Source organism: Poecilia mexicana, unplaced genomic scaffold (genome assembly GCF_051168715.1).
Source record: "Poecilia mexicana isolate PSO_F unplaced genomic scaffold, ASM5116871v1 scaffold_21, whole genome shotgun sequence".
Classification (NCBI taxonomy): Eukaryota; Metazoa; Chordata; class Actinopteri; order Cyprinodontiformes; family Poeciliidae; genus Poecilia; species Poecilia mexicana.
In genome coordinates this window covers 950,533-978,438 of record NW_028263390.1, presented here as the reverse complement: position 1 = coordinate 978,438, position 27,906 = coordinate 950,533, and the positions used below count along the sequence as shown (strand labels likewise).

Here is a 27,906-nt window from a genome sequence, read left to right as displayed (position 1 = left end):
TCTCTCTCAGCTCTTGTCAATCACCACATGACGTCATGTATCTGGAGCGTTTCCGGTGCAGGAGGGCGGGGCATGCGTGTTCTTTTGGGAGAGACGCACAGATCTGTAACGTCCTCGTTCAACAGCATAGACCAACTTCCGCGCACTGGATTTGAGCCTTCGAAATAAGAGCATGATACCAGGGTAAACATATTTGTAAAAAAAACACGAGTTTGACCAATTTTATGAATAAAATGTGTATGTACTAAAACAAGCTTGTCAGAAAGGCAGCAGAAAGTATGTTAGCAGCACTGATGCAATAAAACCAGCCACAGATGTTCCTGAAGCGTGCGTACTCAGATGTTTGTTTTTTACTGACATATTTAATCACAATGTTTTCTGGTATTTTTACAGTATGAAGTTCTTGTTGCTGGAAATAGATTGAATTAACATTTGACTGTACAATGAAGAAACTGTAGGAATTCTTGTCTTTTATTTAGAAAAGCTTTAGTTGGAAGTGCAACACAATCCATGTTACTGAACTGAACTGGTTAATTAGTAAAATGAAACATGCATTTGCAGGAAATCCACTGCAATAAATTTCAGATTTTTATCAAACCATCATGATCCATTGAATTTGCTGCTGACCTGCAGTGACAGACTGCTGCATCCTGTGTTAATCTGTTTTTACATGCCTGCTGGTATTTACACAATTTTACTCATTTTAAATAACATTTCTGCTGGTATTGCACATCTGTTTTTATTCATACATTGTAAACAGTCTATTGTAGTAATCCCAGTTAGTTGAAGTAAACTATTCTAATTAACTCAACAGTATTTTTTAAGTTATAATAGTGTACAGTGTATTATTAGTAACCTTTTTTATATATAATATATACATACAACCTACATGCCTTAATGCTGCTGCTACACCTGAAATAACTGGTCAGTGGCTGGAAACAAAACATATTTTATTCTAAAAACAGCAACTTTAATAATAATAATAATAATAATAATAATATAAAGGAACTTATGTAAACAATTTAACTGTGCGTCACAAAGTTACTACCCCTGCCACAGACTGGCGGCCAGGTGACCCCGCCTCTCGCCCAAAACATTTGCTGGAGAGACACCAGTACCTCCCAACCCCATTAGGGACAAGGGTGTAAGAAAATGGATGGATGGATGGAAAGTTACTACCAAGCTTTAATTTTTTTTATTTATAATGAAATTTTTTTTTTATTTCATTCACTCAATAATAAATATAAATAGTTCATGTAACACCTAAAAGAAATCATGCGTGAAAAGAAGCAGAAAGACGTATTAACTTTTATCTGCCCCCTATACACAAAAAAATAAAATTAGCTTTTCAACTCAGAAGACTATTACAAATTTCAAACAAACAAAAAATACGCTACAAAACGCTGCTGAATAAGCTTCTTTTATTTTGAAGCTCCGTTGACCGGAAATGAGGCTCATCACGTTCAACTTGTTCTGGATGATCCGACCTGGATTCAGCCATATTCCCACTGATCAGCCACACCGGCAGGCGCCTCAAACTGACCAAAAACCGCCTGTAGACCCCCGGTACACCGCGGTCCGATTCTGACGGACGCCCCGAGTCCAGTCGGTTCAGGTTCGGAACTCCTGGCTGCATTCCTGGACTGATAGACCGACCGGGGGACATGGAGCTGCGGCGGTCAGCCTGAGAGTCGACGCTCTTACCGACGTCCCGATTTCTGAGCGGAAAGTCCAGATTTACCGGATTAAAGCCGATGTGCAGGGCGGACAGCCGCGGGCCTGGTGGCTGTTCGGCTCACGACGCGACGGGCCGGCTGTAACGGAGCGCAAGGCGGCCAGAACTCTGCGACATCCCGGCGGCTCAAAATGTCGGGAATGTTTTCCCGGAGCTAACGGGCTAGCTGCTGCTAGCAGCCTCGGCAGGAAGCGGAGCCTCGGCGGCGGCGCAGACTCGGTGAGCGGGGCAGGCGGCGGCGGGAGTCGGATCGGGGGAGCGGAGCGTCCCAGCCGGGTAGGATGTCGGCTCAGGAGCGGCTGCGGCGGCTGGAGGAGCTGCTGCTGGAGCAGAAGGAGGCGGGATGCCTGAGCGTGGAGGCGCTGCTGGACCTGCTGCTCTGCCTCTACACCGAGTGCTCCAACTCCCCGCTGAAGAGGGAGAAGCACATCACCGAGTTCCTGAACTGGGGTAAGAACCGAGACCGGAACCGGCTCTTCTCAATGAACAGGTCCGGACCGGGAGCATCTGAAGGGTGCGGGATGATCTGGACGGGTTCTGCGGGGTTCTTCCGGTTAGGAAATGACAGGAGCTTTGATGGGAGCTCTGGAAACGATCGGGGATCTGTTCTGGGATCCCTGGGAAAGCTGTGGGTGTGGTCCTGGGAGGAAGGAGCAGAGGAACCACAACTGAGCCTCTAATGATGCGGAGAAGATCCAGAGTCACTGATTTTACTTAGACCAGCTCTAAGGCTTCATCTGGATTATTCCAGAAGGTCCAACAAGCTGGGGCCATTGATCGGGCTTTAACTGAGCCAGTACTGATTTCTGGTTCACTTAAATCTCCTGGTCTCGTTTTAAAGGGGCAGTGTCACGTTAAAATGTCATCAAAGTCAAACCTGCAGTGTTGCTTTCTTCCATGCATGTTTGAGAAATCCTTAAATCTCCATGGCAACCATTCAGCTGTCCAAAACACCTGGGCGGACCTAGCCCCGCCTTCGAGATGCAGCTCCTCCCCCTCTCATCTCCTTCAGACTAGCCAGCAGCAATTAGCAAACAGCTGCTCAGCTCATTATAGGAGCTGCTGCTCAGAGCAACGACGGTAAAAACCTTAAAGGGTTAATAGAGGAGCCATGTTGGGATGACTTCCTGGAGGCGGAGCTTCAGAAAGAGCAGGAGATTTAAAGAGACAGAGGCTCAATTTCAAGGTATCCTGTCATATTTGATATATGTATCATTTTCTGACAGCAGAAGGTAGCAGGTTCTGGATTAAAATGACACCATGTGTCTGGAAATCACGTTACTGCCCCTTTAAAGAGGGTAGAACCTAAAAATCAAATAATCTGCAGGTTTCTTGATTCAACCACTTAAAAATGTAGGTTTTTCTGCCCATCACCAATGAGAGGAGTCGCAGGGGAACCGGGCCTATGATGAGGTCCGTTTCCAGGCTGTCCCGGTCCGGACCTTGTTCTGCTCACAGCCAGAACCAGGCCCGGCTGAGCGTGGAGGCTGCAGCTGCCTGGTGGCCCAGTTTGGCCTGGTTCAGTGTGTCCCTGTTTCAGAGCCTGTCCTGATTTAAATGACCTGGATCCAGGAGCTGCTTAAGGCTCAGATGCTCCGATCAGGTTCTGCTGAATTCGGAGGTTTAACGTCGGTTTGCGTGAAGACATCAGCAGAATAAACGGACAAAACGATGAGAGCTGCTGTAAAGCAGTCAGATCTGTTCAGATCCAAACCCACAGCTCTTATCTGTAATGGATCTCTTCAGAACAAAGTCGGTTCAGACCAAGGCGGTCCAAGTTTTAGTAACGCATTCGAGACGTTTTTTTTTTTTTTCGTTTTTAGGAAAATGAAACATTTCACAGCTGAATGAAGATCAATCAGGTTAAGATTTATATCATCCATTTTCTCCACACAGGATCGAAATCCTGCCTGCAGGTCGTGACATCAGCACCAGCTGATATTTACCTGCTCCTCAGGCGGCTCTTAGTGGCCCTGCAGTGTTTTCAGCAGGTTTCTGGGAGGATCCAGAAACAAAAGCCTCGTTTCCTCTCAGTGGTACCGAACGGGTCGGTACGCCGGTTATGGTCCAGCTGTTTGGTTAGAGGTGTGATGAATTCTCGTCACACTGCAGATGTTGACTTACATATCATCATCATCATCGCGTCATCTTAGAGGTTCTGATGGTTCTGTGGACGTGTTGAGTGACGCCAGAAGCTCCGCCCTAACCGGACCGCCCGTTTCCGTACCGCTCAGTGGAAATGTCCCTTCCAGAACCCGGTTGGTTCTGTGTTTGGATCATCTTCCGGTCGGAACCTGTTGGTCTGAGATTGATAAAAACATTGACCACAGCATGATGCCTCCTCCAACGTGCTTGACTGATGTGAAGGTCTCGTCTTCTGCCTCATCTGAACACCGGACCTCGGTCCAGAAGGTCCAAAAGGTCTGGACCTTCTGGACCTTCTGGAGCTCCAGCTGCAGGATGAAGGTGTTGGTTGGGTGTCTCCCTCAGTCCTGGTTATCTGGTCATTTTGGGTCAAATTGTTCTGCTCCAGCAGAACCCTGGTCTTCATCCAAACATCAAACCTGTTGGACTTTTCTGAAAAACTGGGTCAGAAACCAACTGGGAGACATTTAACCAGTTACTGATGAGGCTGCATGTTCCACTTCAGCATCAGTCCTCCTGAATCATTAAAGGTCCAGATTATCCCGACGTTCCTGCGATGATGAGCAGGAACGAGCCGCTGGTTGCCGGGGAAACGCAGACGTTTCTGAAGAAGTCTTTAATCTGAAAACAAACTGAGGCTCCATCACGTTGCCATGGTGACACAGCAGAAATCCTCCTCTGAGGGGGAAAAAGATCTGGATCGGATCCGTCTGGGAAGTTCTCCAGAACCGGCCCGAGGTCCTGCCTGCGCTCGGTTCTGGTTCTGGTTCTGTGGTTTCTATCCTGGGCTCTGCTTCAGAGTGACCCAGATAAATCTGATCCCAGATCAGATGAATTAAAGATGCTGCAGGGCCGGCGGTCTGTGGGGCCCCAGCGCCTCCTGATCGGGTCGGTTCTGTTGGTCCGGCGTTCTCCAGAACCTCTGAGGTCCGACGTGTGTTTGTGTGTCTGCAGTGAAGCCGTTCACCAGCCGAGTGAAGGACATGCGGCTGAAGAGAGACGACTTCGAGATGCTGAAGGTGATCGGAAGAGGAGCCTTTGGGGAGGTAGGACTCCTGGTCCGGTTCTACTCTGGTCCGATTCTACTCTGGTCCGGTTCTACTCTGGTCCGATTCTACTCTGGTCCGGTTCTACACCGGCCCGGTTCTACACCGGTCCGGTTCTACTCTGGTCCGGTTCTACACCGGTCTGGTTCTGTCTGGAAGTGGATCCGGTTCTCCGGGTCCGGATAGAAATGGGATGGGAGAATATTTCTAATTTCCAGGCTTTATTTTCCGTCCTGGTCTCTGAAGGTCGTCTCTTTCCTTCTCTGTGACCTTCATCCCTCCTTCATGTTTTTCTTTCACTCCTACATTCCTCCCTTACATTCCTCCTTCTCTCCTTCCTTCCCTTGCGTCTTTCTTTCAGTCTTGCTATTCTTCGTTTCTCTTTCTTTGTTTTTCTTCATATCATTTCTAATTTTCTTTTTCATTTTCTTCCTTCCCTCCTTCTTTCTTTCTTTCTTTCCTCTGTTTTTTGTAAGCATCCCTCTCTCGTTTCCTTTCCTCCTTCATCTCCTTCCTCTCTTCCTTGTGGCCTTTTGTCTTCCTTTGTTTTGCAAGCTGAAAGCACCAATGAGAGGAAGATTCCTTTGGTTCAGACTCATTTTGGGGGAACTGAAATAAACGTATTTAAAAATGTTAATAAAAGTTAAATCATTTCTTTACATTCCTGATGAAAATCCTGAACTTCCTGACTGGAAACAGTTTCAAAGCTGAAGGGGTTTTGGGTCTAAACCGGGTCAGAAGAACCAGTTTAAAAGTGTTGGTCAGAACCCAGAACCTGGGTTCATGAGCTGCTGGCCAGGCTGGCTGGTGAACTTTGACCCCAGCATGATGTTTGTTCTGGCTGCAGCGCCGCAGTGCAGCTGCTGTCGGTCGTCGCGCTGCGATAACGGTCCAGTCAAAGTCCAGGCCCAGCAGGGAGCCGGGCCTCGCCGTGTAAACACCCCAGATGGTTCTGCTGCAACCCGTCCAAGGTCACCGTCACCCTGGGAATTTATTAACTTCTCTATTAATATAGATCATCATATGTCAGATTGAAAGCAGCTGCTGTTGCTATGGGTTACGACTCTGAACATCTGGGCTCCAGTGTGACGTCACGCTGACGCCATCGAGTCCTGCTGCCGTCGGCAACATGCAGTTTTAATATTTGGGCTGATAATTACAGACGTCAAAAATATTCTGACCGACCGCCGACCTCTGCTTCAGTTAACGCTCGCATCACGGTCACATGACTAAAGGTCACATGACTAAAGGTCACATGACTAAAGGTCACATGACTCCCCTCCCCATCGAAACACAAACACGGTCCGGTCCGGTCCGGTCCTGCCTGTCAGACTGATGCTGTGTGAAACATCACAGTGGATGAAAATGGAACATTTCAAAATAACGTCCTCCAATTATGTAAAAACGTTGTTTAGGCTCACTTGTGATTTCCTGAGAAGGACTCGCTGCGCGAAGGAAGCACATTTACCAGATGAGTCCAAACGTAGCGAACGTCTCCAAACACTGGAGCCTTACCAGAGGCACCACACTGAAGAAATTCAGTTACTTAGCAACCTCTACTTCCTGTTTATCACAGCCATGCGTAGCTGTGTAACAAGGCAGGATCGATTTGCTCCAACCCAGAAGATGAGAATACAGAATTAGCATTTTCTGTTTTACAACATTTTTTAAAAAATTGCTCAAAATGTGCGGGAGAATTGGATGGAAACATGGCTACTGGAATAAAATCACAAAGTTGATTTAGCTGAAAACTGAACTTAAAATGAAGATGAATCTGAATGTCATCTGCGTAACGATGAATCGAGACGTTTTATTTCCCTCATAAGTCTGGGCAGGCGCTGTTTGGCTCAGTTAGCATGTTAGCTTCACAGCGAGGCGTTGGGTTGCTGGATGCTAGCAGCGTCCTGACCGCCTGGTTCTGGTGAGTCATGGAGCGTAGAAACGTCACTCTAGATCAGCAGGACGTTGTCTGGATTCCCTCCTACAGGAAGTCCTTCCTCTCGGCTGTGAGACTTATTGTTTCCAGCTCTGAGTGACTCCAGGCTGGGATCGGTTCTGATCCGACTGGACTCCTGTTTCTGTTTGTTTCCAGCAGCCGAGCTCAGACGGAGGTTAAAACCTGTAACCAATAGTCACAGAGTTTCTAGAGCAGCTCTGAATTCCCTTTGGGTTTGGATTTTATTCCAAATTCCTGAGAATAGGAAGGATGTGGACGGGATGAGGTCCAACAGGAAGTGAGCGTTTCCTGCACTTCCTGTTCAGGCTGCAGTGTTCCTCCTTCGCTGACAGGTTCCTCAGGAACGCTCGCTTGAGCAACCAGCTGATCCACGCTGCTGGTGTGTGTGTGTGTGTGTGTGTGTGTGTGTGTGTGTGTGCATTGCCCACATACCAGAGGAAAGGTGTGCCGCAGCCACACCTGCCCGCCGCCTCGGGACTCAAACACACTCTTAGCGCCGTGTTGCTGTGCTGTGGGGAACGTCCCGCCCTGACGGCTTCGCTTCGGTCCTGACAAACACACACAGACCGGAGCGGGCGTGGCCGGCCCGCAGCCGTCCTGAGCCGTGATCGGGCAGGTATTCCAGGTGTGGCTGCTTTTGTTCAGCCAAAGCTCTTAAAGGTGCAGCTCTGCCCTGAACCTGCTCAGTTTAATCCCAAAACAAACTCCATTAAAACTCCTTAGTGGAGAAATGAAACCTGAAGCTGCCAAGGATCAGAAAACATGAAAAACAGAAAATTTCAGTTTGCAGCATCTGCTCAGGTGATTACAAAACTCAACAATTTGTCGGGTATGGCGGTGGCAGGATGATGCTGTGGGGGGAAACTGTTGAGTTGATGAATAAAGAAGAATCCTTTCTTTCCTTCTGATCATCCTGCCTGCTTTTCAGGTTCCATGTAGAAAAACGTTCAGAAAATCTCATTTTCTGGTAAAGTTAGAGACTCCTGATGCGGTCGGCTGCTAAAAATGTTCAGGTAAAACTTCTGATTTCTGATGATCTGTTGGATCATCTAAGGCTTTGTTCAAAGAGCAAAAAAACATGACCAAGAAATCTGATTTGTTCCAGGAGCAAAGTGTTTATGTCGTATTTATCCGACCTTTACATCATATTTGCTGTTAGCCGTTAGCTTTCTTCCTTCGCCTGCTGACCATCCTGTCGCTCTGAACAACTTTACAATCCATCCAGAGACGGCGGCCATCTTTAAACAGAACAGCGCTGCACAGATTCATCAAATGTTTTTAGTTCCTCGATTATTAAAATTCCTTCAGGCAAATTATCTGCCCCAAAGCTTCGTTTAATTATGTTTTACTATTTGCTCCATGCTTTCAGGCCGGGTGATTATTTGCGTTGTGCAGCTCTCACATCTGCCAAAGAGTTGTTGACGAGAGCTAACTGCTACTAGCATAACACAGAGCGAGCAAACGGCCGCTCTGTTTTCATCAAAGATCCGTCGCTCACAAGGACACAGAGAGAGAATCTATTTATCAAGTTAACTGAAGATGAATACGAGTTTAATTTAATCATGAGAATCATCGATAGATTATTGATTATTAGAATAATCAGCTTGTGTTGGAACATCGTTGGCCGTGTTGACTCTCTGGCTGCTGCAGGTTGCCGTGGTGAAGATGAAGAACACGGAGCGCGTGTACGCCATGAAGATCCTGAACAAGTGGGAGATGCTGAAGAGAGCCGAGGTGAGTCCAGCCTTCCTCCTCCTCTTCATCACAGGTTGCCGCCAACATGCTGCCAACATGTCGCCGGCGTCTCCTCTGTGCAGACGGCGTGTTTCCGGGAGGAACGGGACGTCCTGGTGAAAGGGGACAGTCAGTGGATCACCACCCTGCACTACGCCTTCCAGGATGACAACTTCCTGGTAGGTGTGGTGGATTCTGAACAGCCTGATGTTGCTCAGACTGGTTGACAGACTGGTTGCTGTGCTGCAGTACCTGGTGATGGACTACTACGTGGGCGGAGACCTGCTGACGCTGCTCAGTAAGTTTGAGGACCGTCTCCCTGAAGACATGGCCAGGTTCTACGTGGCAGAGATGGTTCTGGCCATCCACTCCATCCACCAGCAGCAGTACATCCACAGGTAGCTGCTGCCCGGAGGAACGGCTCCACTGCTGCCCCCTGGTGGAGCCTGCAGGCGCTGTAACCGTCTGAATGTTGCTTTTGCAGAGACATCAAACCGGACAACGTTCTGCTGGACGTCAACGGTCACATCCGGCTGGCCGACTTCGGCTCGTGTCTGCGGATGATGGAGGACGGAACGGTAAGCTACTTCCTGTAGCTTACAGGAAGTAGGCTCATTACAGCGAGGCCTTCTAACGTTATGAAGCTGAAATGTTGCCTTTAAGGCCATCATCAGTTGGCTTCAGTCGTGAATTCACTGCCGTCATTCTTTAGACCTCAAGCTGACAAACTACTCAGGACTTCATCATAACCTACAGCTGGTTGATGCCTGGGGTCCACACATCCTTAAAAACATTCACGTATCTAATATTAAGGCCTTAAATTAAGACCAGTTAATAGAAAACAGAAAGTCGGCCTTAAATAATCACACGTCTTAAATTTTGTCTCTGTTGGACAGTTTAGTTTTTTCTTTCAGGCAAAAGTTTCATTTCATTTCAGGAAGTTGATGCTAATGCTAACTAGCGGCTAGCGGCCCGTACTGGCTAAGAGACATTCATCCCCACTTTGCAGGTTGAAGCAGAAAGTCTTAAATTTAATTCATAATGGTTTCAAAAAGCCTTGAAAACCTGCAGAAACATTTTAATAAGCAGGATAAACGTGGAATGTATCTGACTGAAATGATTTGTTTAGAGACGCACTGGTGGACCGGACCGGACCGGACTGGACTGGACTGGACCGGACTGAACTGGACTGGACTGGACTGAACTGGTCTGAACTGGACTGGTCTGGACTGGTCTGGACTGGACTGAACTGGTCTGAACTGGACTGGTCTGGACTGGTCTGGACCGGACTGGACTGGACTGGACTGGACCGGACTGAACTGGACCGGACTGAACTGGACTGGACTGGTCTGAACTGGACTGGACTGGAACTGACTGGACTGGTCTGGTCTGGACTGGTCTGAACTGGACTGGTCTGGACTGGACTGGACTGGACCTGACTGGACTGGACTGGACTGGACTGAACTGAACTGGTCTGGACTGGTCTGAACTGGTCTGAACTGGACTGGACTGGACTGGTCTGAACTGGACTGGACTGAACTGGACTGGACTGGTCTGAACTGGACTGGACTGGTCTGAACTGGTCTGAACTGGACTGGTCTGGACTGGACTGGACTGGACCTGACTGGACTGGACTGGACTGGTCTGGACTGGACTGGTCTGGACTGGACTGGACTGGACTGGTCTGAACTGGACTGGACTGGTCTGAACTGGACTGGACCTGACTGGACTGAGCTGGACTGAACTGAACTGGTCTGGACTGGACTGGACTGAACTGGTCTGGACTGGTCTGAACTGGACTGGACCTGACTGGACTGAGCTGGACTGAACTGAACTGGTCTGGACTGGACTGGACTGGTCTGGACTGGACTGGACTGGACTGGACCTGACTGGACTGAACTGGACTGAACTGAACTGGTCTGGACTGGTCTGAACTGGACTGAACTGGTCTGAACTGGACTGGTCTGGACTGGTCTGGACTGGACTGGACCTGACTGGACTGGACTGGTCTGAACTGGACTGGACTGAACTGGACTGGACTGAACTGGACTGGACTGGACTGGTCTGGACTGAACTGGACTGGACTGGTCTGGTCTGGACTGGTCTGAACTGGACTGGACCTGACTGGACTGAGCTGGACTGAACTGAACTGGTCTGGACTGGACTGGACCTGACTGGTCTGAACTGGTCTGAACTGGACTGGTCTGGACTGGTCTGGACTGGACTGGACTGGACCTGACTGGACTGGACTGGTCTGGACTGGACTGGTCTGGACTGGACTGGTCTGGACTGGACTGAACTGGACTGGTCTGAACTGGACTGGACTGGTCTGAACTGGACTGGACTGGTCTGAACTGAACTGCTCTGAACTGGTCTGAACTGGACTGGACTGGTCTGAACTGGACTGGTCTGAACTGGTCTGAACTGGTCTTGCCTCCCACACTGAGACCATTGAGACTCAGCAGGTTCCTATATGAACAGCAAGAAGGCCGATGGCTCCGCAGGCCAGAAAACAGCAATCAGAAAAGATCCGGATGTTCAAATAAAATGCGTTTAAATCAGATGTTAAGTCGATCCCGTCCTGATCGAATCAGTGTTTATGGAACCTGATCGTGTTTCCAGGCCTGGTTTGGAGGAACCAACCGTTTCTGCTCAGGTTCTGGCAGTTTGTTCCTGATTTTAATAAAGTCAACAGGAAGCCGATCCGTTTTTACAGTGAAGGGATTCACTCAGAGCAGGGACCTGGAAAATCTGGAGCGCCTGGAAAAGCATTCCAGGATCCTCCATGACTGGAAAACAGAGATAGAAAAGATTGAGTCTGGAAAAATGAAAAGATCTGGAAATATCTGGAGCTGTCATCATCCCTCCCTCCTGTAACCTGAGTCAGACCCGTGTGGTTCTGATCGGGTCGGTTCGGTCAAGTTCTCTGCAGCTGAACTTCGAAAGAAAGAAAAGATGTAATTTGATTGTACCCTTCAGAATAAAAGCCTGTTTCCTGTTGCGTGCGCTGCAGGTGCAGTCGTCTGTTGCCGTGGGAACCCCGGACTACATTTCCCCAGAGATCCTGCAGGCGATGGAGGACGGGATGGGCCGCTACGGGCCGGAGTGCGACTGGTGGTCGCTGGGCGTCTGCATGTACGAGATGCTGTACGGAGAGACGCCGTTCTACGCCGAGTCGCTGGTGGAGACCTACGGCAAGATCATGAACCACGAGGTCAGAACCGGAACCAGAACCGCCGGAGCCGGCAGAGATCCAGGCAGAGTGTTCCTGATGTCAGGAAGTTTGTTTAGATCCGAACCTCAGAGGAAAAACTGAAGGAAACGAACGAGAGATGGCTAGGATCCTTCCTTCCTTCCTTCCTTCCTTCCTTCCTTCCTTCCTTCCTTCCTTCCTTCCTTCCTTCCTTCCTTCCTCCCTCCCTCTCTCCCTCTCTCCCTCTCTCCCTCCCTCCCTCCCTCCCTCCGTTCCTTCCTTCCTTCCTTCCTTCCTTCCTCCCTCCCTCCCTCCCTCCCTCCCTCTCTCCCTCCCTCCCTCCCTCCGTTCCTTCCTTCCTTCTTTCCTTCCTTCCTTCCTTCCTTCCTTCCTTCCTTCCTTCCTTCCTTCCTTCCTTCCTTCCTTCCTTCCTTCCTTCCTCCCTCCCTCCCTCCCTCCCTCCCTCCCTCCGTTCCTTCCTTCCTTCTTTCCTCCCTCCCAGCGAGATTTGTCTCTCGACTCGCTCGCTCGTTCCTTGGTTGCCTAGCAACAGCCTGTGGTGCGCAGCAGCAGCTTCAGGTTTCTCCATCGTGTTTCATAGCTGCTTAAATAGAAACGTTGTGAAATGAAACAGGAAGTGACACGCCACCAGTTTGGCAGGATGTTGGATATCTAAACCATAAAACTGATCAATAATAATTAGATGATTATTGACCAGTATCGTGATTATTGTTATTACAGCTCCGTCTTCCTTCCTTTGTGAACCCAGAATGTAATCAGATTACTCAGGCTGGAGTCTTGCTGCCGTTTCCAGGTTACGTTTCGTCTCCAGACTCCTGTCCTACTTCCTGTCCTCTAAATGGGAGCGTGTCCCTCAGTGGACGGACGCCTCTCTCTCTCTTTGCTCGTCCCCCGGTCCTGACTTCCCGTCTGGCTTCCAGGAGCGTTTCCAGTTCCCCTCCCATGTGACCGACGTCTCTGAAGACGCCAAGGATCTGATCCAGCGGCTGCTCTGCTCCCGGGAACGCCGCCTGGGCCTCAACGGCATCTCGGACTTCAAGGGCCACGCCTTCTTCAGCGGCATCGACTGGGACAACATCCGCTCCGCCGAGGCGCCGTACATCCCCGACGTCTCCTCGCCCACCGACACCTCCAACTTCGACGTGGACGACGACGTCCTGAAGAACCCGGTGAGGCCCGAACCGGACCGGAACCTCCAGTGGTCCTCCGCTGCTTCACGGCTCTGTTTGTCTTCAGGACATCGGACCGCCAGTGTCTCACACCGGCTTCACCGGCCAGCACCTTCCCTTCGTCGGCTTCACCTTCACCACCGACAGCTGCTTCTCGGACCGCAGCGCGGCCGGCCGGGCGGCGCCGGGGGTCCGAACGGAGCCGGACGGCGGCGGCGGCTCGGAGGTGGAGGCGTTTGAGAAGAGGATCCGCCGCCTGGAGCAGGAGAAGCTGGAGCTCAACCGCAAACTGCAAGGTGGGCAAACGCCTGGGGACGGAGCCGGCCGGTTCTGGACCTGACCCGGTCCGTCTCTCACCCCGACCCGGTCCGTCTCTCACCCCGACCCGGTCCTCTGTCCCCTCAGAGTCCACCCAGGCCCTCCAGGCTCCGGCGCGGGGAGGAACTCTGGCCCGGGACAAAGAGATCAAGAAGCTGAACGAGGAAATCGACCGGCTCAAGAAGAAGCTGGCAGGTCAGTGAGTCGGTCCGGTTCCGGTCTCTGTGGGCCCGGTTCCGGTCTCTGTGGGCCCGGTTCCGGTCTCTGTGGGCCCGGTTCCGGTCTCTGTGGGCCTGGTTCCGGTCTCTGTGGTTCCGGTCTCTGTGGTTCCGGCTCCGGTCTCTGTGGGTCCGGTTCCGGTCTCTGAGGGCCCGGTTCCGGTCTCTGTGGTTCCGGTCTCTGAGGGCCCGGTACCGGTCTCTGTGGTTCCGGTCTCTGTGGGCCCGGTTCCGGTCTCTGTGGGCCGGTTCCGACCCTGACCCGTTCTCCTGCGATGTGGCAGACTCTGACAGGCTGGAGCACCAGCTGGAGGAGGCCGTCACGCTCAGGCAGGACTTCGAGAGCTCCGCCTCCAAGATGAAGAACCTGGAGAAGCAGGTGAAGTCGCTGAGGCAGGAGAAGGACGACATCCACAAGGTAAGCGTCCTCCCTGTCCTCTCCGTCCTCTCCGTCCTCCCTGTCCTCTCCGTCCTCCCTGCCGTCCCCGTCCTCCCCACCCTCCCTGTCCTCCCCGTCCTCCCCGCCCTCCCTGTCCTCCCCGTCCTCCCCACCCTCCCTGTCCTTCCCATCCTCCCCGTCCTCCCTGTCCTCCCTGTCCTCCCCGTCCTTCCCGTCCTCCCTGTCCTTCCCGTCCTCCCTGTCCTCCCCGTCCTCCCTGTCCTCCCCACCCTCCCCGTCCTCCCTGTCCTCCCCGTCCTCCCTGTCCTCCCCACCCTCCCCGTCCTCCCTGTCCTCCCCGTCCCCTCATGAAGTCGGTGTCTCCATCCTCGTCTCCCTCCGAGCAGCAGCTGGCCGACTCCCTGGAGCGTCTGCGCAGCCAGACCAAGGAGCTGAAGGAGGCGCACTCCCAGAGGAAGCTGGCCCTGCAGGAGTTCTCGGAGCTGTCGGAGCGGATGGCCGAGCTGCGCTCCTCCAAGCAGCGCCTGTCCCGCCAGCTGAGGGACAAGGAGGAGGAGATGGACGCGCTCATGCAGAAGATGGACGCCCTGAGACAGGAGATCCGCAAGACGGAGAAGAACCGCAAGGAGGTGAGGAAGGCTCAATGAAACTCTTCAAAATAAAAGACTTGTTCGTAGAGAAGCTTCCAGAAGTCTGTCAGGAACACCGCAGACGTTTCACATCTAATCTAAGATATTGGAAAATGTTGCTGTTGACACTGAAAGTGAAATCCTGAATGAGCCTTTCAGGCTCAGTTCTCAGGCCGACCCACTGAAAACCCACAAAACTCTGATCTGTTAGATTAGTAGAATTAATTTGAATTGATTGAAGCCTTTCTTCAGCAATAATCTGGTTTATCTTTGAGTTTTCAGTCAGATCTGCTCAATTTCTTGGTGTGTAAATTTATTTTCAGACCAAATATGACAAACGATCGACTGTCTTTAAGCTGCAGTTACTTTTCACGGCCACCAGGGGGCGACATGCTTCATTCGTTCCAGATTGAAGGGACTTTTCTGTTGAACTTTGACATCTGAAGTGTTAAATATTGTGGGAATATTTTTGTCCCTGATGTCAGAAAGTGAAGCTGACATTCGTCCCACACACTGACACATTTCCAACCTTCTTGTCACTTTTATAATTCTGACTTACAGGAAATGAAAACCAGAAAATTACAGTCCCACGTCAGATCAATATAAAAATATTTTTAAAATTCTGGGAACAACCAGTTTCTGTAGCAGAAACCTTTTGTGTCGTCTTCTCCTCCAGACAGCCCATAATGCTATTATTATTATTATTATTATTATTATGGTTTTAAGGACCATCTGTGAGCCACAATCATCAAAATGGCACCAAGTATTGAAGTCTTCCAGATGTTCCTGTATTTTATTTGTTTTGCTCCTTAGCAGCGATCCTTTCACAATAAAAGCCTTCTTTTGTGTCCCAGCTGGAGGCTCAGCTGGACGAGGCGAAGGCTGAGGCGTCGAAGGAGAGGAAGCTGAGGGAGAACAGCGAAGTTTACTCCAAACAGCTGGAGACGGAGCTGCAGAGCCTGAAGGTGGGACCAGAACCGGAACCAGCGAGTTCCCTGCAGCAGTCCAGTCATCGTGGTTCTGTTTGCAGTCCCAGCAGGGCCGAGGAGCCGTGGGTGGCGGCGGCGGCGGCGCGGAGTCCCAGCAGGAACTGTCCCGGCTGAAGGCGGAGCTGGATAAGAAGGTTCTGTTCTACGAGGAGGAGCTGCTCCGGAAGGACTCGGCCCATTCCGGAGAGATCAAAACGCTCCGCAAGGGCCTGCAGGAGTCAGAGGGGGCGCTGCTCGCCGCCAACAAGGAGCTGCTGCAGCTCAGGGACAAGCTGGACAAAGCCAACAGGGACAGGTGGGTCCCGCAGACTGGACCGGATCGGGACGGGACCGGGTTCTGACCCGGTGTGTGTGTGTGGCTCTACAGGCAGAACGAGATGGACGACGTCGTCGCTGAGCTGAAGGAGAAACACGAGCGAGAGAAGAACAGGCTGACTGAAGAGAACCGCAAGCTAACGACCGAGACGGACAAGGTGAGCCGACCCGTCCAGAACCAGAGTGTTGGTGTGAGAAACCCCGACCTAATCGGATCTCGTCCTGCAGCTGTGTTCGTTCGTGGACAACCTGACGGCTCAGAACCGGCAGCTGGAGGACGACCTGCAGGACCTGTCCTCCAAGAAGGAGAGCGTGGCGCACTGGGAGGCTCAGATCGCAGAGATCATCCAGTGGTGATTGGCTGACCCATCAGAACCGCCTCCTCCGCCACCGGGGGGCGCCGTGTGCTCACAGCCACTGTTTCCTCTGCTCAGGGTCAGCGATGAGAAGGACGCGCGCGGCTACCTGCAGGCTCTGGCCACCAAGATGACGGAGGAACTGGAGACGCTGCGCAGCTCCAGCCTGGGGACCCGACCTCTGGTAACCAGAACTCCTTCAGAACCGGGTCAGGTCTCTGGTTCCTGGGAACCTTCAGCACCGGCCCTCGTTTTAAAAGCTTAAACGTGTTCACTTCAGCCACAGAGAGGCTTTTATTGTGAAGGAGTGTGTTAATGTTGCGGTCCGACCCGTTGTAGTTCCTCAGTGTTGGTTCTGTTTCTGACTCGCTCTGGCAGCCTGAGTCAGGAGTGGCCACGCCCCCTAGGAAGCCCTGGCCTCCCATTGGTGGAGACAGGATGGTGAGTGTTGGCCGTGACGGAGTCATCTGTCGGACGCTTGCATGGCTGGCAGCATGTGGACCATCAACGGGTCCAGTTCAAGGTTCTGGACCCGACTGAACTGATCCAGGATCATTCCAGTGCTGGGCACTGCTATCGCGCTAATGGAAAACATCGGTTCTGCTAGCTCCAGCTAATGCTACATAGCATTAAGCTAATGCTAAAGAACTACACCAATATGTTATTTAGCTGAAGCTAATGCTAAAGCTACATCACCATGGTTTCTAGCTAAGGTTAAAGCTAACATGCTATGCCAATGTAGTATTTAGCTGAAGCTAATGCTAAAGCTACATCGCCATGGTTTCTAGCTAAGGCTAAAGCTAACATGCTATGCCAATGTAGTATTTAGCTGAAGCTAATGCTAAAGCTACATCGCCATGGTTTCTAGCTAAGGCTAAAGTTAACATGCTATGCCAATGTAGTATTTAGCTGACACTAATGCTAAAGCTACATCGCCATGGTTTCTAGCTAAGGCTAAAGCTAACATGCTATGCCAATGTAATATTTAGCTGAAGCTAATGCTAAACATGGATATAAACGACTTAACTACTTCAGAGTTTCAAGGCGGATGTCAAACTTTATTCACCTGAAACTTAAAACATGGAAGTAAATTATTAAATCAGCTCTTTAGATTTCATGTAGCGAAGCTAAGCGCTGGGCGTCTGAAGGTTGCTGGTTCGAAGACGTTGCTGCTGTTTGGTTTTAAACTTCCTGGTTGTCTTGAATCGGGGTCAGAGTGAAATCAGTGATTTGCCATCACATGCTTCCTCACTGTGTGCTTCATGGGCTGCCCTGCCTGGCTGTTGCTCTGTGCTCATGATGCAGCCGCTGCAGTTTCATCCTGCTGTGTTCGGTTCCTCCGCTGCAGGACCCGCTGTGGAAGGTCCGCCGCAGCCAGAAGCTGGACATGTCGGCCCGCCTGGAGCTGCAGTCGGCTCTGGACGCCGAGCTGAAGGCCAAGCAGATGGTCCAGGAGGAGCTGCGCAAAGTCAAGGCTGCCAACATCAACCTGGAGAGGTCAGGGGTCACTTCGGCTTAGATGGGAATGTTGTGTTGCTCGGCGCCTCATACGCTTTTGTCTGTCGCCGCAGTAAGCTGAAGGAGTCCGAGGAGAAGAGGCGGGAGGCGGTGGAGCAGGTGGAGGGTCTGAAGAAGGAGGTGGAGGAGAGCCGCTCCCGCTCCGACAAAGGTCAGGAGTCTGTCCTGGACGCCGACCCGGACCCGGACCCGGACCCAGCTCTGTGTTCAACTCGTTGTGTCTCTGCAGGCCTGAAGCTGCCAGACTTCCAGGACTCCATGTTCGATTACTTCAACACGTCTCCTCTGGTTCCGGACCTGACCTTCAGGGTGAGTCTGCTCGCCACGCTCTGACCAATCACAGCGCCGGCAGGTCTGATGACTAAGTGACTGTTGCTTGTGTCTCTCTGTGACCTGGAGGCGTCACTTTGCTCCGCCTCCTCCCTGCTCGCCCTGTGGGAAGAAGTAAGTTTTCCCGGCAGGTCCCTCCACCCATCCCAACGGTCCTCCGTCTGCCCCCTAGTGGTCACATCTAACCTCAATCGTAGCTGCTCACTAATGACATGGAGACCTCAGCGTGGCCACGCCCCTTCACGTAGCCCCTCCCACTGATTAAGCCCCTCCCACACTGCAGGTCCTCATAGCCGTGTTCTCGTCTTCGTCTCTGTGGATTCGTCTCCATCAGCCTGTAGTCGGAGCAGAACGATCAGAACCAAAGTCCTGATCAACCAGAACCGCTCACAGCTAAAACTCATTTTCTGTCGTTTTCAGACGGGAGATTTAGACCCCACCCCCGAGAAGTCGCTCACCACGCCGCCTTCCCGATCCTCCGCCTCTGAGACTGAGGTCATCCACCCACAGTTTCAGTATCTGCAGGTTTGTGGTTGTAGGAGTTTGTTCACCGACTCGGTTTGTGTCAACAGGACGGAAAGACGCCAGTGGTTCCCGACAGTCCCTCCCCCACCTTACAGAGCTCAGCGCTGGCTACGCCCAAGGTACGCCGCCGCCTCTGATTGGTTCTGGCGAATCAAACTCATTTCTGCAGAATGACAAATCGACTTTGTCATTTAAGCCTTGATCAGGTTTTGCCTCCTGAGGCCGTTTTGTTCATCGCTGCCTGCAGGTTGATGGATAAAAGTGTCATAAAACTGGAACAGTCTGACAGTCTGAGTGATTTTTCCTTCTGCCTGATCTTCAGGAAACTCTCACCTCTTCTTCCAGCAGGCGTTCCTCAGGGCTCCGCCTCAGGAATCTCATCTTCTTCTGCAGAAGAATCTCATTTCACTCTTTGCAGATGATATTTACATTTATTTTCCCAAAAAACAAGAACCCCTGTCTTCCTGAAACATTTATTGATTAGTCTAAATCAGACTAATCAATAAATGTTTATTGATTATTCATTTAGAGCGGATTGTTTGAGCCGCTCTAAATGGCTGCAGTAAAATGTGGATGAGGTTTTCCTGGTTTTGAACCGAGTGTCTCCTTGTTTCCAGCCCAGAGCTCACCAGCTGAGCATCAGGACGTTCTCCAGCCCCACCCTCTGCTCCCACTGCACCTCCCTGATGGTGGGCCTCAGTCGCCAGGGATACGCCTGCGAAGGTAAACGTTTCCTCCCATGCAGGTTCTGCTCGGTGTTGCTCGGCTCGGTATTGATGCGTCTCTGTGCGCCTCCAGTCTGCTCCTTCATCTGCCATGTGGCCTGTAAGGACCACGCCCCCCTGCTGTGCCCCATCCCAGCCGATCAGGCCAAGAGGCCGCAGGGCATCGACGTCCAGAGGGGCATCGGCACCGCCTACAAGGGCTACGTCCGGGTAAGGCTGCCGGCCTCCAGCGGAGCGGCTCCCACTTCCTGAGCTTCAGCAGCCAAGGCTTCAGAGTCTCTTGCTCCGTTTTATGTCTGCAGATCCCGAAGCCCAGCGGCGTGAAGAAGGGCTGGCAGCGAGCGTTCGCCGTGGTGTCGGACTGCAAACTGTTTCTCTACGACATTCCAGAGGGGAAGTCCACCCAGCCGGGCGTGGTGGCCGGTCTGGTCCTGGACCTCAGGTGAACTCAGGATCAGACATCACTGGAACATGGATGTCTGTGGCTTTATGTAACGTTGGGTTTGTTTCAGAGATGAAGATCTGTCCGTCAGCTCTGTGTTGGCGTCGGACGTAATCCACGCTACCAGGAAGGACATCCCCTGCATCTTCAGGGTAGGAAACCCCGCCTCCTTCGGCCGGCTCCGCCGCCTGCCGACCGCCACGTCCTAACTGTCGCTGATGCAGGTGACGTCGTCGCAGCTGAGCTCGCAGTTCTCCTCCGTGTCGCTACTGGTGCTGGCGGAGAGCGAGGAGGAGAAGAAGAAGTGGGTCCGGGTTCTGGAGAGCCTGCAGAACATCCTGACCAAGAACCAGCTGAAGAGCCAGCAGGTCCACATCCTGCATGAGGCGTACGACGCCTCGCTGCCCCTCATCAAGACGGCCCTGTGCGCCGCCGTGCTGGGTCAGTACCGCCGCTGTCAGAACCGCAGACCCACTCTGTGGTTCTGTTCTGGTCACTCAGACCCACAGAGCTGATGTCTCAGCTCGTTTTCAGTCGGGTTGTGAACTTTTACACCTTTTACACCACACATTTTCTGTTTTCTTGGTGTTTTGAGTTTAGAAATACAAAATATTCAAAATATTGTGTAATTGTGAAACTTGGTCCAGAACACACATTTATAAAAAAACATTTTTTTACAACTAAAAACCTGAAAATTTGTTTTTTTAATTGTTAGTTTTAATTATTTAAACTTTAGCACCTGCAGTAGTTTAAATATAAAGTTTGTCTTTATGCTGATGACATGTTGCTCTTTATTATTTAGTAAAAGCTTCTTTTCTCTGAGCAGATCGGGAGAGGATCGCCCTGGGAACAGAGGACGGCTTGTTCATCGTCGAGGTGACCAGAGACGGTGAGTTGGACATCAGCAGTTTACCAGGAACATGAAGACATTTAGGAAAAGTTTTCCAGTTTTACCATAGTCCCTGCTCCTCCTGTTCCAGTCTGCATGGTTTATGTCCGTCCCAGAAACGTTTCAGTGCAGAAGAAATCATTTCTAATCTTAATTCCAGCTTTAAATTCATCCTGAAAAACAAATCTGTTGGATGGTTGGAGAAACAGCTGAAACAGACTGGGAAGCACGGTGGTGGCTGCATCATGCTGGGGGTTTGCTTTCTACACCTCAGGCTGCTGCTGGTCGAACTGGTTCAATTCCAGCCACTGGATGGACTTCGGACATCCAGAGTCTAGACAGAACCCAACAGAACCAGCAACAGAAGGCTGAAGGACTCCGGGTGGCTGGTTCTGATGGTTCTGTCTGTGTTGGAGCCGGTTCTGACGGTTCTGATGGTTCTGATGGTTCTGTGTTACAGTCATCGTCCGGGCCGCTGACAGTAAGAAGGTTTACCAGATCGAACTGATTCCCAAGGAGAAGATGGTGGCTCTGCTGTGCGGCCGGAACCGGCAGGTCCACTTGTACCCGTCGGGGGTTCTGGATGGGGCGGAGTCGTCCTTCGACACCAAGCTGGCAGAGACCAAGAACTGCCAGGTTCTGACCACCGGGCTGCTGCGACCCGGAGGCCCCGCCTGCCTGTTGGCCGCCGCCAAGCGCCAGGTCAGAGCCGTCGCCGGCGCGGCCCGACCCGGCCCGGCCCGTTCTAAACCCTGGTTCCGCCCCGCAGGTCCAGTGCTACGAGATCAGCCGGACGAAGCCGTACCACAAGAAGCTGTGGGAGGTGCAGGCGCCGGGGACGGTGCAGTGGCTGGGCATGCTGCGGGACCGGCTGTGCGTCGGATACTCGTCCGGCTTCGCGCTGCTGGCGCTGCAGGGCGAGTCGTCGCCCATCAGCCTGGTGAACCCGGCCGACCCGTCCCTGGCCTTCCTGGCCCAGCAGCCCATGGACGCGCTGCACGCCCTGGAGGTCGGCGCCGGCGAGGTTCTGCTCTGCTTCAGCCAGCTGGGCGTCTACGTGGACGGGCAGGGCCGGCGCTCCCGGACCCAGGAGCTGATGTGGCCGGCGGCGCCGCTGGCCTGCTGTAGGTCCACCTGATGATGATGTCATGTTGCTGTTTTCACATCATTTTCCAGTAACATAATAACAGATTATCAACGATCAATAAACTGCATTATGATGAATATTTAACACTTTCAAAGTAAATAAACTGAGTCGCTGTAAACGACCAAACTAAAGATTTTATCATCCAGGTTTTGGTAGAAAAGAAAAATGATAAATTAATCAAATGGAAATTATTGATCTGGTTGTAATTCATTGAGCTGTTAATTGATTTATTGCTTATTGTAACAGGCCTGTTGCTGCTCTTAAAGGGCCGGAATACACTGATAAAACCCTTAAAATATTAATAACTGTCTACTTTCAACAAGTAAAATTAAATATTAATGAACATCTTTTCACATCCATCCCATCTCCAGGATTTCAGATTAGTTTTTCTGATGATGATTTAGAAATATTGGCAAGTCATTTTTCTACATATTGACTGTAAATATGACATTTTGTCAGCAGCTTCACACATAAAAAGATTAAAAATGACAAAATAACTCATGATATACGGTTTAAGACTATAACGGGAAGTTCTTTGCAGTTATTAGAATCTGAGGGTTGATCAGCAGAGTGAGTCAGTGAAACATGGTGGTGGCAGTATCATGCTGTGGGATCGTTTCATTCCTGTCTTTGGTCTTCAGGTTCGAACTCGTCCCACCTGACGGTTTACAGCGAGTACGGAGTGGACGTGTTCGACATCCACACCACCGAATGGGTCCAGACCATCTCCCTGCGCAAGGTAACCAATCAGAGCTCGGCTTGGCTCAGCCAATCAGCGCTCAGCCAATCGGCACTGACTGTGGCTCTCTCCCCAGTTCCGCCCCCTGAACGCTGAAGGAACGCTGAACCTGCTGAGCTCGGAGCCGCCTCGCCTGGTTTACTTCAGCAACGCCTCTTCAGGTAAAAACACAGAACCAGAACCGGGAACAGAACCAGAACCGGCTGACGGTTCTCTGTCTTGGCAGAGGGAGACCTCACCATCCCGGAGACGTCGGACCACAGCAGGAAGCTGATGGTTCGGACTCGCAGCAAGAGGAAGTTCCTGTTTAAGGTTCCAGAAGAGGAGCGGCTCCAGCAGAGGAGGTGAGTCGGATCCTCAGAACCAGGAAAAGTTCTGTTGATTGATTAATTCCCTCTGATGCTCTCTATCTGCACCAAGTGTTGAACTGAAATCTGTCAAAATGACAGACAGCCGTCAGGTTTTCCATCAACGTTGAATTAAAAACTGACAGTATGGAGTTAAAGTGACGGCTGCCATGAAGTGAGATGCAGGGAAACTTCCTCTGCTGTGTTTTCATCACTGTTCAGATAATGAACGAGTGAGGAAGCTGGTCAAGCCCCGCCCCTCTGCTTCCTGTAAAGCTGGTCAAGCCCCGCCACTCTGCTTCCTGTAAAGCTGGTCAAGCCCCGCCCCTCTGCTTCCTGTAAAGCTGGTCAAGCCCCGCCCCTCTGCTTCCTGTAAAGCTGGTCAAGCCCCGCCCCTCTGCTTCCTGTAAAGCTGGTGAAGCCCCGCCCCTCTGCTTCCTGTAAAGCTGGTTAAGCCCCGCCCCTCTGCTTCCTGTAAAGCTGGTTAAGCCCCGCCCCTCTGCTTCCTGTAAAGCTGGTTAAGCCCCGCCCCTCTGCTTCCTGTAAAGCTGGTGAAGCCCCGCCCCTCTGCTTCCTGTAAAGCTGGTGAAGCCCCGCCCCTCTGCTTCCTCTAAAGCTGGTGAAGCCCCGCCCCTCTGCTTCCTCTAAAGCTGGTGAAGCCCCGCCCCTCTGCTTCCTGTAAAGCTGGTTAAGCCCCGCCCCTCTGCTTCCTGTAAAGCTGGTTAAGCCCCGCCCCTCTGCTTCCTGTAAAGCTGGCCATCTTTAAGCCCCGCCCCTCTGCTTCCTGTCGTCAGGGAGATGCTGCGGGACCCAGAGCTCCGGTCCAAGATGATTTCCAACCCGACCAACTTCAACCACGTGGCCCACATGGGACCAGGAGACGGCATGCAGGTCCTGATGGACCTCCCCCTGGTAACGCCTCTTCCTCCTCTCCTTGCTTTTCTTCCTCCTCCTCCTCCTCTTCCTCCTCCCTGCATGGCATGTTCTCCTCTCACAGCTCTGGTCATCACTGACTCCTCCTCTCTTCTTTCCTTCCTCCTCTTCCTCCTCCTCTTCCTCTCTGTTCAGGTCGGTGACCTCACCTCCCTCTCTCCCTCCCCGTCTCCTTCTCCCTCCTCCTCTTCCTCCCGTCACACCCTCATCTCCCCCCCCTCCAACTTTGAGCACATCTATCACATGACGTCGGCATCGGCCGGCGCCTTCTTGCAGAAGGAGGCCTCCTCTTCCTCCTCCTCCCAGCAGAGCCTCCTGCAGCCTTCCTCCTCCTCCTCCTCTCCCTCCATCTCCTCTCTGGGAAGGGTAGGCAGCTGCTCTCTTCCTCCTGCAGCTTCAGGAAAACAACAAACTCAGAGTTCCCACTGATTGAAGGTGGCTTGAACGCAGCGGCCTAATTTCTACCTGCTGCAGCGTTCGCTGGGTCGCCATAGCAACGGGGATGAAGAACTGATCTGTGCTCCGGTTCTGACCCTGTTCACCTCAAAACGACCCAGAATTTAGTTCATCTGCTTTATTTTTAGATATTTTACATGATTTTCCTGAGAAATACATTTTTAAATAAATTTAAAACATATTTTACTTAAATTGTCCAATTAAAGCTGAGTTTAATAAAAAAAAAAAGATTTTAACAGAGCTTTTATTGAACCATTAATGTGCCTGAAATATAAATAATCCATGGAAATGGATCAAATTATTACCAGATTTTGTTGCTTTTATATTTAAACCTCATTTTTATTTTGCGCCTCAGAGTTGCTGCTGGAGCCCAGCCTGGATTAATAATCCAGATTATTAATATTTAAGCAGCAGCAGGCTGAGCTGTCGGGTCAGTCAACGCGTCTCTTTGGTTCTGTGTTCAGAGCGTGATGCCGTCCGGCCAGGACGACCCAATCAGAGACAAGCCCCGCCCACTGTCCAGCATCTCCCGGCAACACAGGAGCAAGTCACACATCACGCGCACGGCGTCAGGTGAAAACCCGCCGGGTCGACCCGGGTCACAGCGGCAACGCAGAGTAAAATAGCAACCAGAGCTGCGTTGCTCATGTTTGTGTTTGTTGGTCCAGATTTCAGCTCAGGAGCTTCGACACGCGGCACCTGTGAGCCGGACCTGGACCTGGACCGAGAGGTAAAACCATCACCAGCTTCCTGTAAGGCAGGGTGTCCAAAGTGCGGCTCGTGGGCCGTTTGTGGCCCAATGAAGGGTATTAAGTGGCCCAACAACACATTTGTTTTTTATTGTTTAGAATGAGATTTTCACAGACAAAATGTTTGACACAACAATTTATTTATTGATCAAGTTTCACAAACATACGACAACCTTTACTTGAAAGTAAATTTTCTCTGAGTAAGTTGATTAATACAGGAAGTAGTTTAGAAGACGGAGTTACTCCAAAACAGAAACAATCAAACCAAAAACTTAGGAACTGTAATCCTCTCCTGTAATAGCGCAGACATCCAAGACATTTTTATGTTTTTATGTTTTAGATCCTCCTTTTCAGTTTTTGGCAAAAGTTAACTGCGTTAGCCTAGCCATAAACGTTAGCTCCACTTTTTGTACATTTTGGAAAAGGGACTCGGTTGTTCACCCCTTGTCTCTGGATCTGGTTTTTATATTTTAGTAACTTTTGCAGAACAATAAAGTCTGTTCCTATTTACCAGAAACTAATGTGCCAAATTTAACCCACCATGTCATTAACAAAATGAGTTACAGTATATTATATCGCCCTCTACAGGATCAGATCTGTCATTACACGCCTACAGGAAGTCGCTTCAGGAACTGGTTCTTCGCTCTTTCACGCCTGGTTTCAGTTTTTTAGCTGTTGCGTTTTGCTAACTCTGTTGCTAATTTAGCATAATTAACTACAGTAAACATGAAGGACATCAGGAGATTTTAAACTGTTGCATTCTGGGTAGAGAAAGTGACAGGAAACGGAACTGCTGCGCACAGACTTCAAAATAAGAGCATGAATATAAACTTTATTCAAATGAAAGTTTACAAAACTTCAGAATTTAGCTGAAAAAATTAATTTACATGAAGCTAAGTGAATGTTTTCAAAGTTAGCTAGAGCGCTAAACTGAAGAAGTGCCGTTAGCGGATTAGCGGTAGTCTGTCCGTTTCTAAAACTCAGTTTACTGTTGAGTGAATTTTTCCTCTGATTTTGTCCCTGAAAGTTTGTGATTCTCATTATCCCTCCATTTACACTCATTCTCTCTCTCTCTCCCGCTCGCTCGCCCAGCCGGACTCCGACTCCACCAAACACTCGACCCCCTCCAACAGCTCCAACCCCAGCAGCCCCCCCAGCCCCAACTCCCCCCACCGCAGCCAGCTCACCCTGGACGGCCTGGAATTGGAGCCCTAAGCCCCGCCCCTTGCACATGTTAGGCCCCGCCCACCTCCAGGTCTGTTGGGGGCGGGGCTTGTCTTACAGACTGAAGACTGGGAGTTTAGCTTTTACTTTGAGGATTTTATCATGACAGTGAGTCTGAGGTTACTGCTGCTTTACCTGCTGGGAAGCCCCGCCCCTTTCCCCAGTTTTACCTGGATGTACTTTACCTGCTGGGAAGCCCCGCCCCTTTCCCCAGTTTTACCTGGATGTACTTTACCTGCTGGGAAGCCCCGCCCCTTTCCCCGGTTTTACCTGGATGGATTTTACCTGCTGGGAAGCCCCGCCCCGGTTCGACGGCCCTGGGACCAGTCACTTCCTGTTCTTCCTCTTCTGTATTAAAAACACTTTCCATGTGTTAGCCCCTCAGACGGACGGGAGGTCTCACTCTGAGGGAAAAAAGAAAAACACTGTATTAATTATTTTAAAGTTTTGTTAAGCTTGCACATCATCATCGTTGTTGTAGGAGAAAAATAATCTTTGATTTGTAAATGATGATCTTTACTCTTCCCCCCTCACTACCTTTAATCTGACTCCACCCCCTGGCTCCGGTCAGGTAGCAGGGGGCGGAGTCACACCTGGACACTACTGCTTTTACTTCTTCCAGAATCAGTTAAAGAATATTTGTAATGATGAAATGTTTAGCAGCCAAAAACCACAATAAAGAACCAGAGGAGAGTCTGAGTGAGTCTCACCTGTACAGGTAACGCTCCGACAGGAAATGAAACCAAGTGATCGGTGAAATCCTCCATGAACCGATCCGTCAGAAACATTTCTAAATAAACTACTCTGCACCTGAAAAACGGAGGGATCAAGGAGACGGTCTAGTTAAAGTATTTACACCTGCAGGATTTCTGGAACCTGTCTGACAACACGAAGCAGGCTGGGAGACCTCAGGAGGAAACGCATCACTCCGTTTCTAAACTTCTGGGACTAAAACTTTTATAGCTTTTATTTTCTTATTTATTACTTAAACCTTAATATAAGACCTAAAACTCAAATTATATTTCATAATTATGACTTAAAACTCATGATTACAATGTTTATCTTTGTAATTAAGACATTAAATCTTGTAATTACGAGTTTAAAACTCATAATTACAACTTGTAGTTTGGCAATCACTACATGAGAACATGTAGTTACGTTTTCTTGTTGGGCTTTTATTTTTTAATTCTTGGCATAAGTGAGTTTCCATATTAGGCCATTCATCTTCCCAGAGAGGCCGACCCACCTCAGTTAAGGTCAGAGGTCACAATTCAACAATAAGAGAGAGAGACCGAGAAAAAATATCAAACAAAACTTTCTAAATGTGAAATGGGTGAAGAAAGTTTAGTGGAAGGAGAAAAGGTGAGGTCAGGAAATATCCCACTGCTTGTTTTAAATATCAGAACCGTCTCACCTGGACTGAACAGAACCAGAACCGAACCACTGCTCAGTTAGGATCAAAGTAAAGTTTTGATTTTGTCTGGAGAAACGACCTGAGTGAAGTTTCCACAGGAAGATGATCTGGGTTGCCATGTCGCCTGCTGGTTCTGGTTCCAGTCCACCGGATCTACCAGAACATCTCAGAACTTCATTCTGCTGACGGGTTTTATGGAGATCCTGGATTCATGTTCACCTTCTGAACGAAAGGTGAGATAAA

The 27,906-nt window shown here is 50.5% G+C and overlaps 1 protein-coding gene across 2 annotated transcripts; it reads left to right on the top strand.

Annotated features, from left to right (window-relative positions):
• The first annotated feature begins 1,395 nt into the window (after window positions 1-1,395).
• On the top strand, window positions 1,396-26,948 carry cdc42bpb (CDC42 binding protein kinase beta (DMPK-like)). Of its 2 annotated transcripts, XM_088002128.1 has the most exons (39): window positions 1,396-2,185; window positions 4,835-4,926; window positions 8,534-8,617; window positions 8,701-8,796; window positions 8,867-9,015; window positions 9,102-9,195; window positions 11,631-11,831; window positions 12,752-13,000; window positions 13,068-13,296; window positions 13,406-13,513; window positions 13,821-13,954; window positions 14,323-14,565; window positions 15,420-15,530; window positions 15,596-15,849; window positions 15,922-16,027; window positions 16,098-16,222; window positions 16,304-16,409; window positions 16,604-16,666; window positions 17,574-17,722; window positions 17,797-17,894; window positions 17,973-18,052; window positions 18,494-18,568; window positions 18,646-18,717; window positions 19,216-19,321; window positions 19,397-19,533; window positions 19,626-19,765; window positions 19,836-19,917; window positions 19,990-20,206; window positions 20,592-20,654; window positions 21,115-21,356; window positions 21,424-21,778; window positions 22,443-22,540; window positions 22,617-22,701; window positions 22,767-22,884; window positions 23,682-23,799; window positions 23,956-24,186; window positions 24,741-24,849; window positions 24,945-25,006; window positions 26,118-26,948. In XM_088002128.1, exons 1-39 carry the CDS (start codon window positions 2,017-2,019, stop codon window positions 26,238-26,240), a joined length of 5,373 nt encoding a protein of 1,790 aa, XP_087858254.1. In that variant the 5' UTR covers window positions 1,396-2,016; the 3' UTR covers window positions 26,241-26,948. The 2 variants fall into 2 exon arrangements, with proteins under 2 accessions (XP_087858254.1, XP_087858253.1); XM_088002127.1 differs by lacking the exons at window positions 16,604-16,666; window positions 23,956-24,186 and having other exon boundaries at window positions 1,404-2,185.
• Window positions 26,949-27,906: the final 958 nt, after the last annotated feature.

Bases quoted from the DNA above. Each gene is read 5' to 3' on its own strand.
- cdc42bpb (XM_088002128.1), top strand. From the start codon at position 2,017: ATGTCGGCTCAGGAGCGGCTGCGGCGGCTGGAGGAGCTGCTGCTGGAG. The intron at 9,016-9,101 runs GTAGCTGCTGCC...TTGCTTTTGCAG, and splicing joins CAGCAGCAGTACATCCACAG to AGACATCAAACCGGACAACG. The intron at 9,196-11,630 runs GTAAGCTACTTC...CGTGCGCTGCAG, and splicing joins GGATGATGGAGGACGGAACG to GTGCAGTCGTCTGTTGCCGT.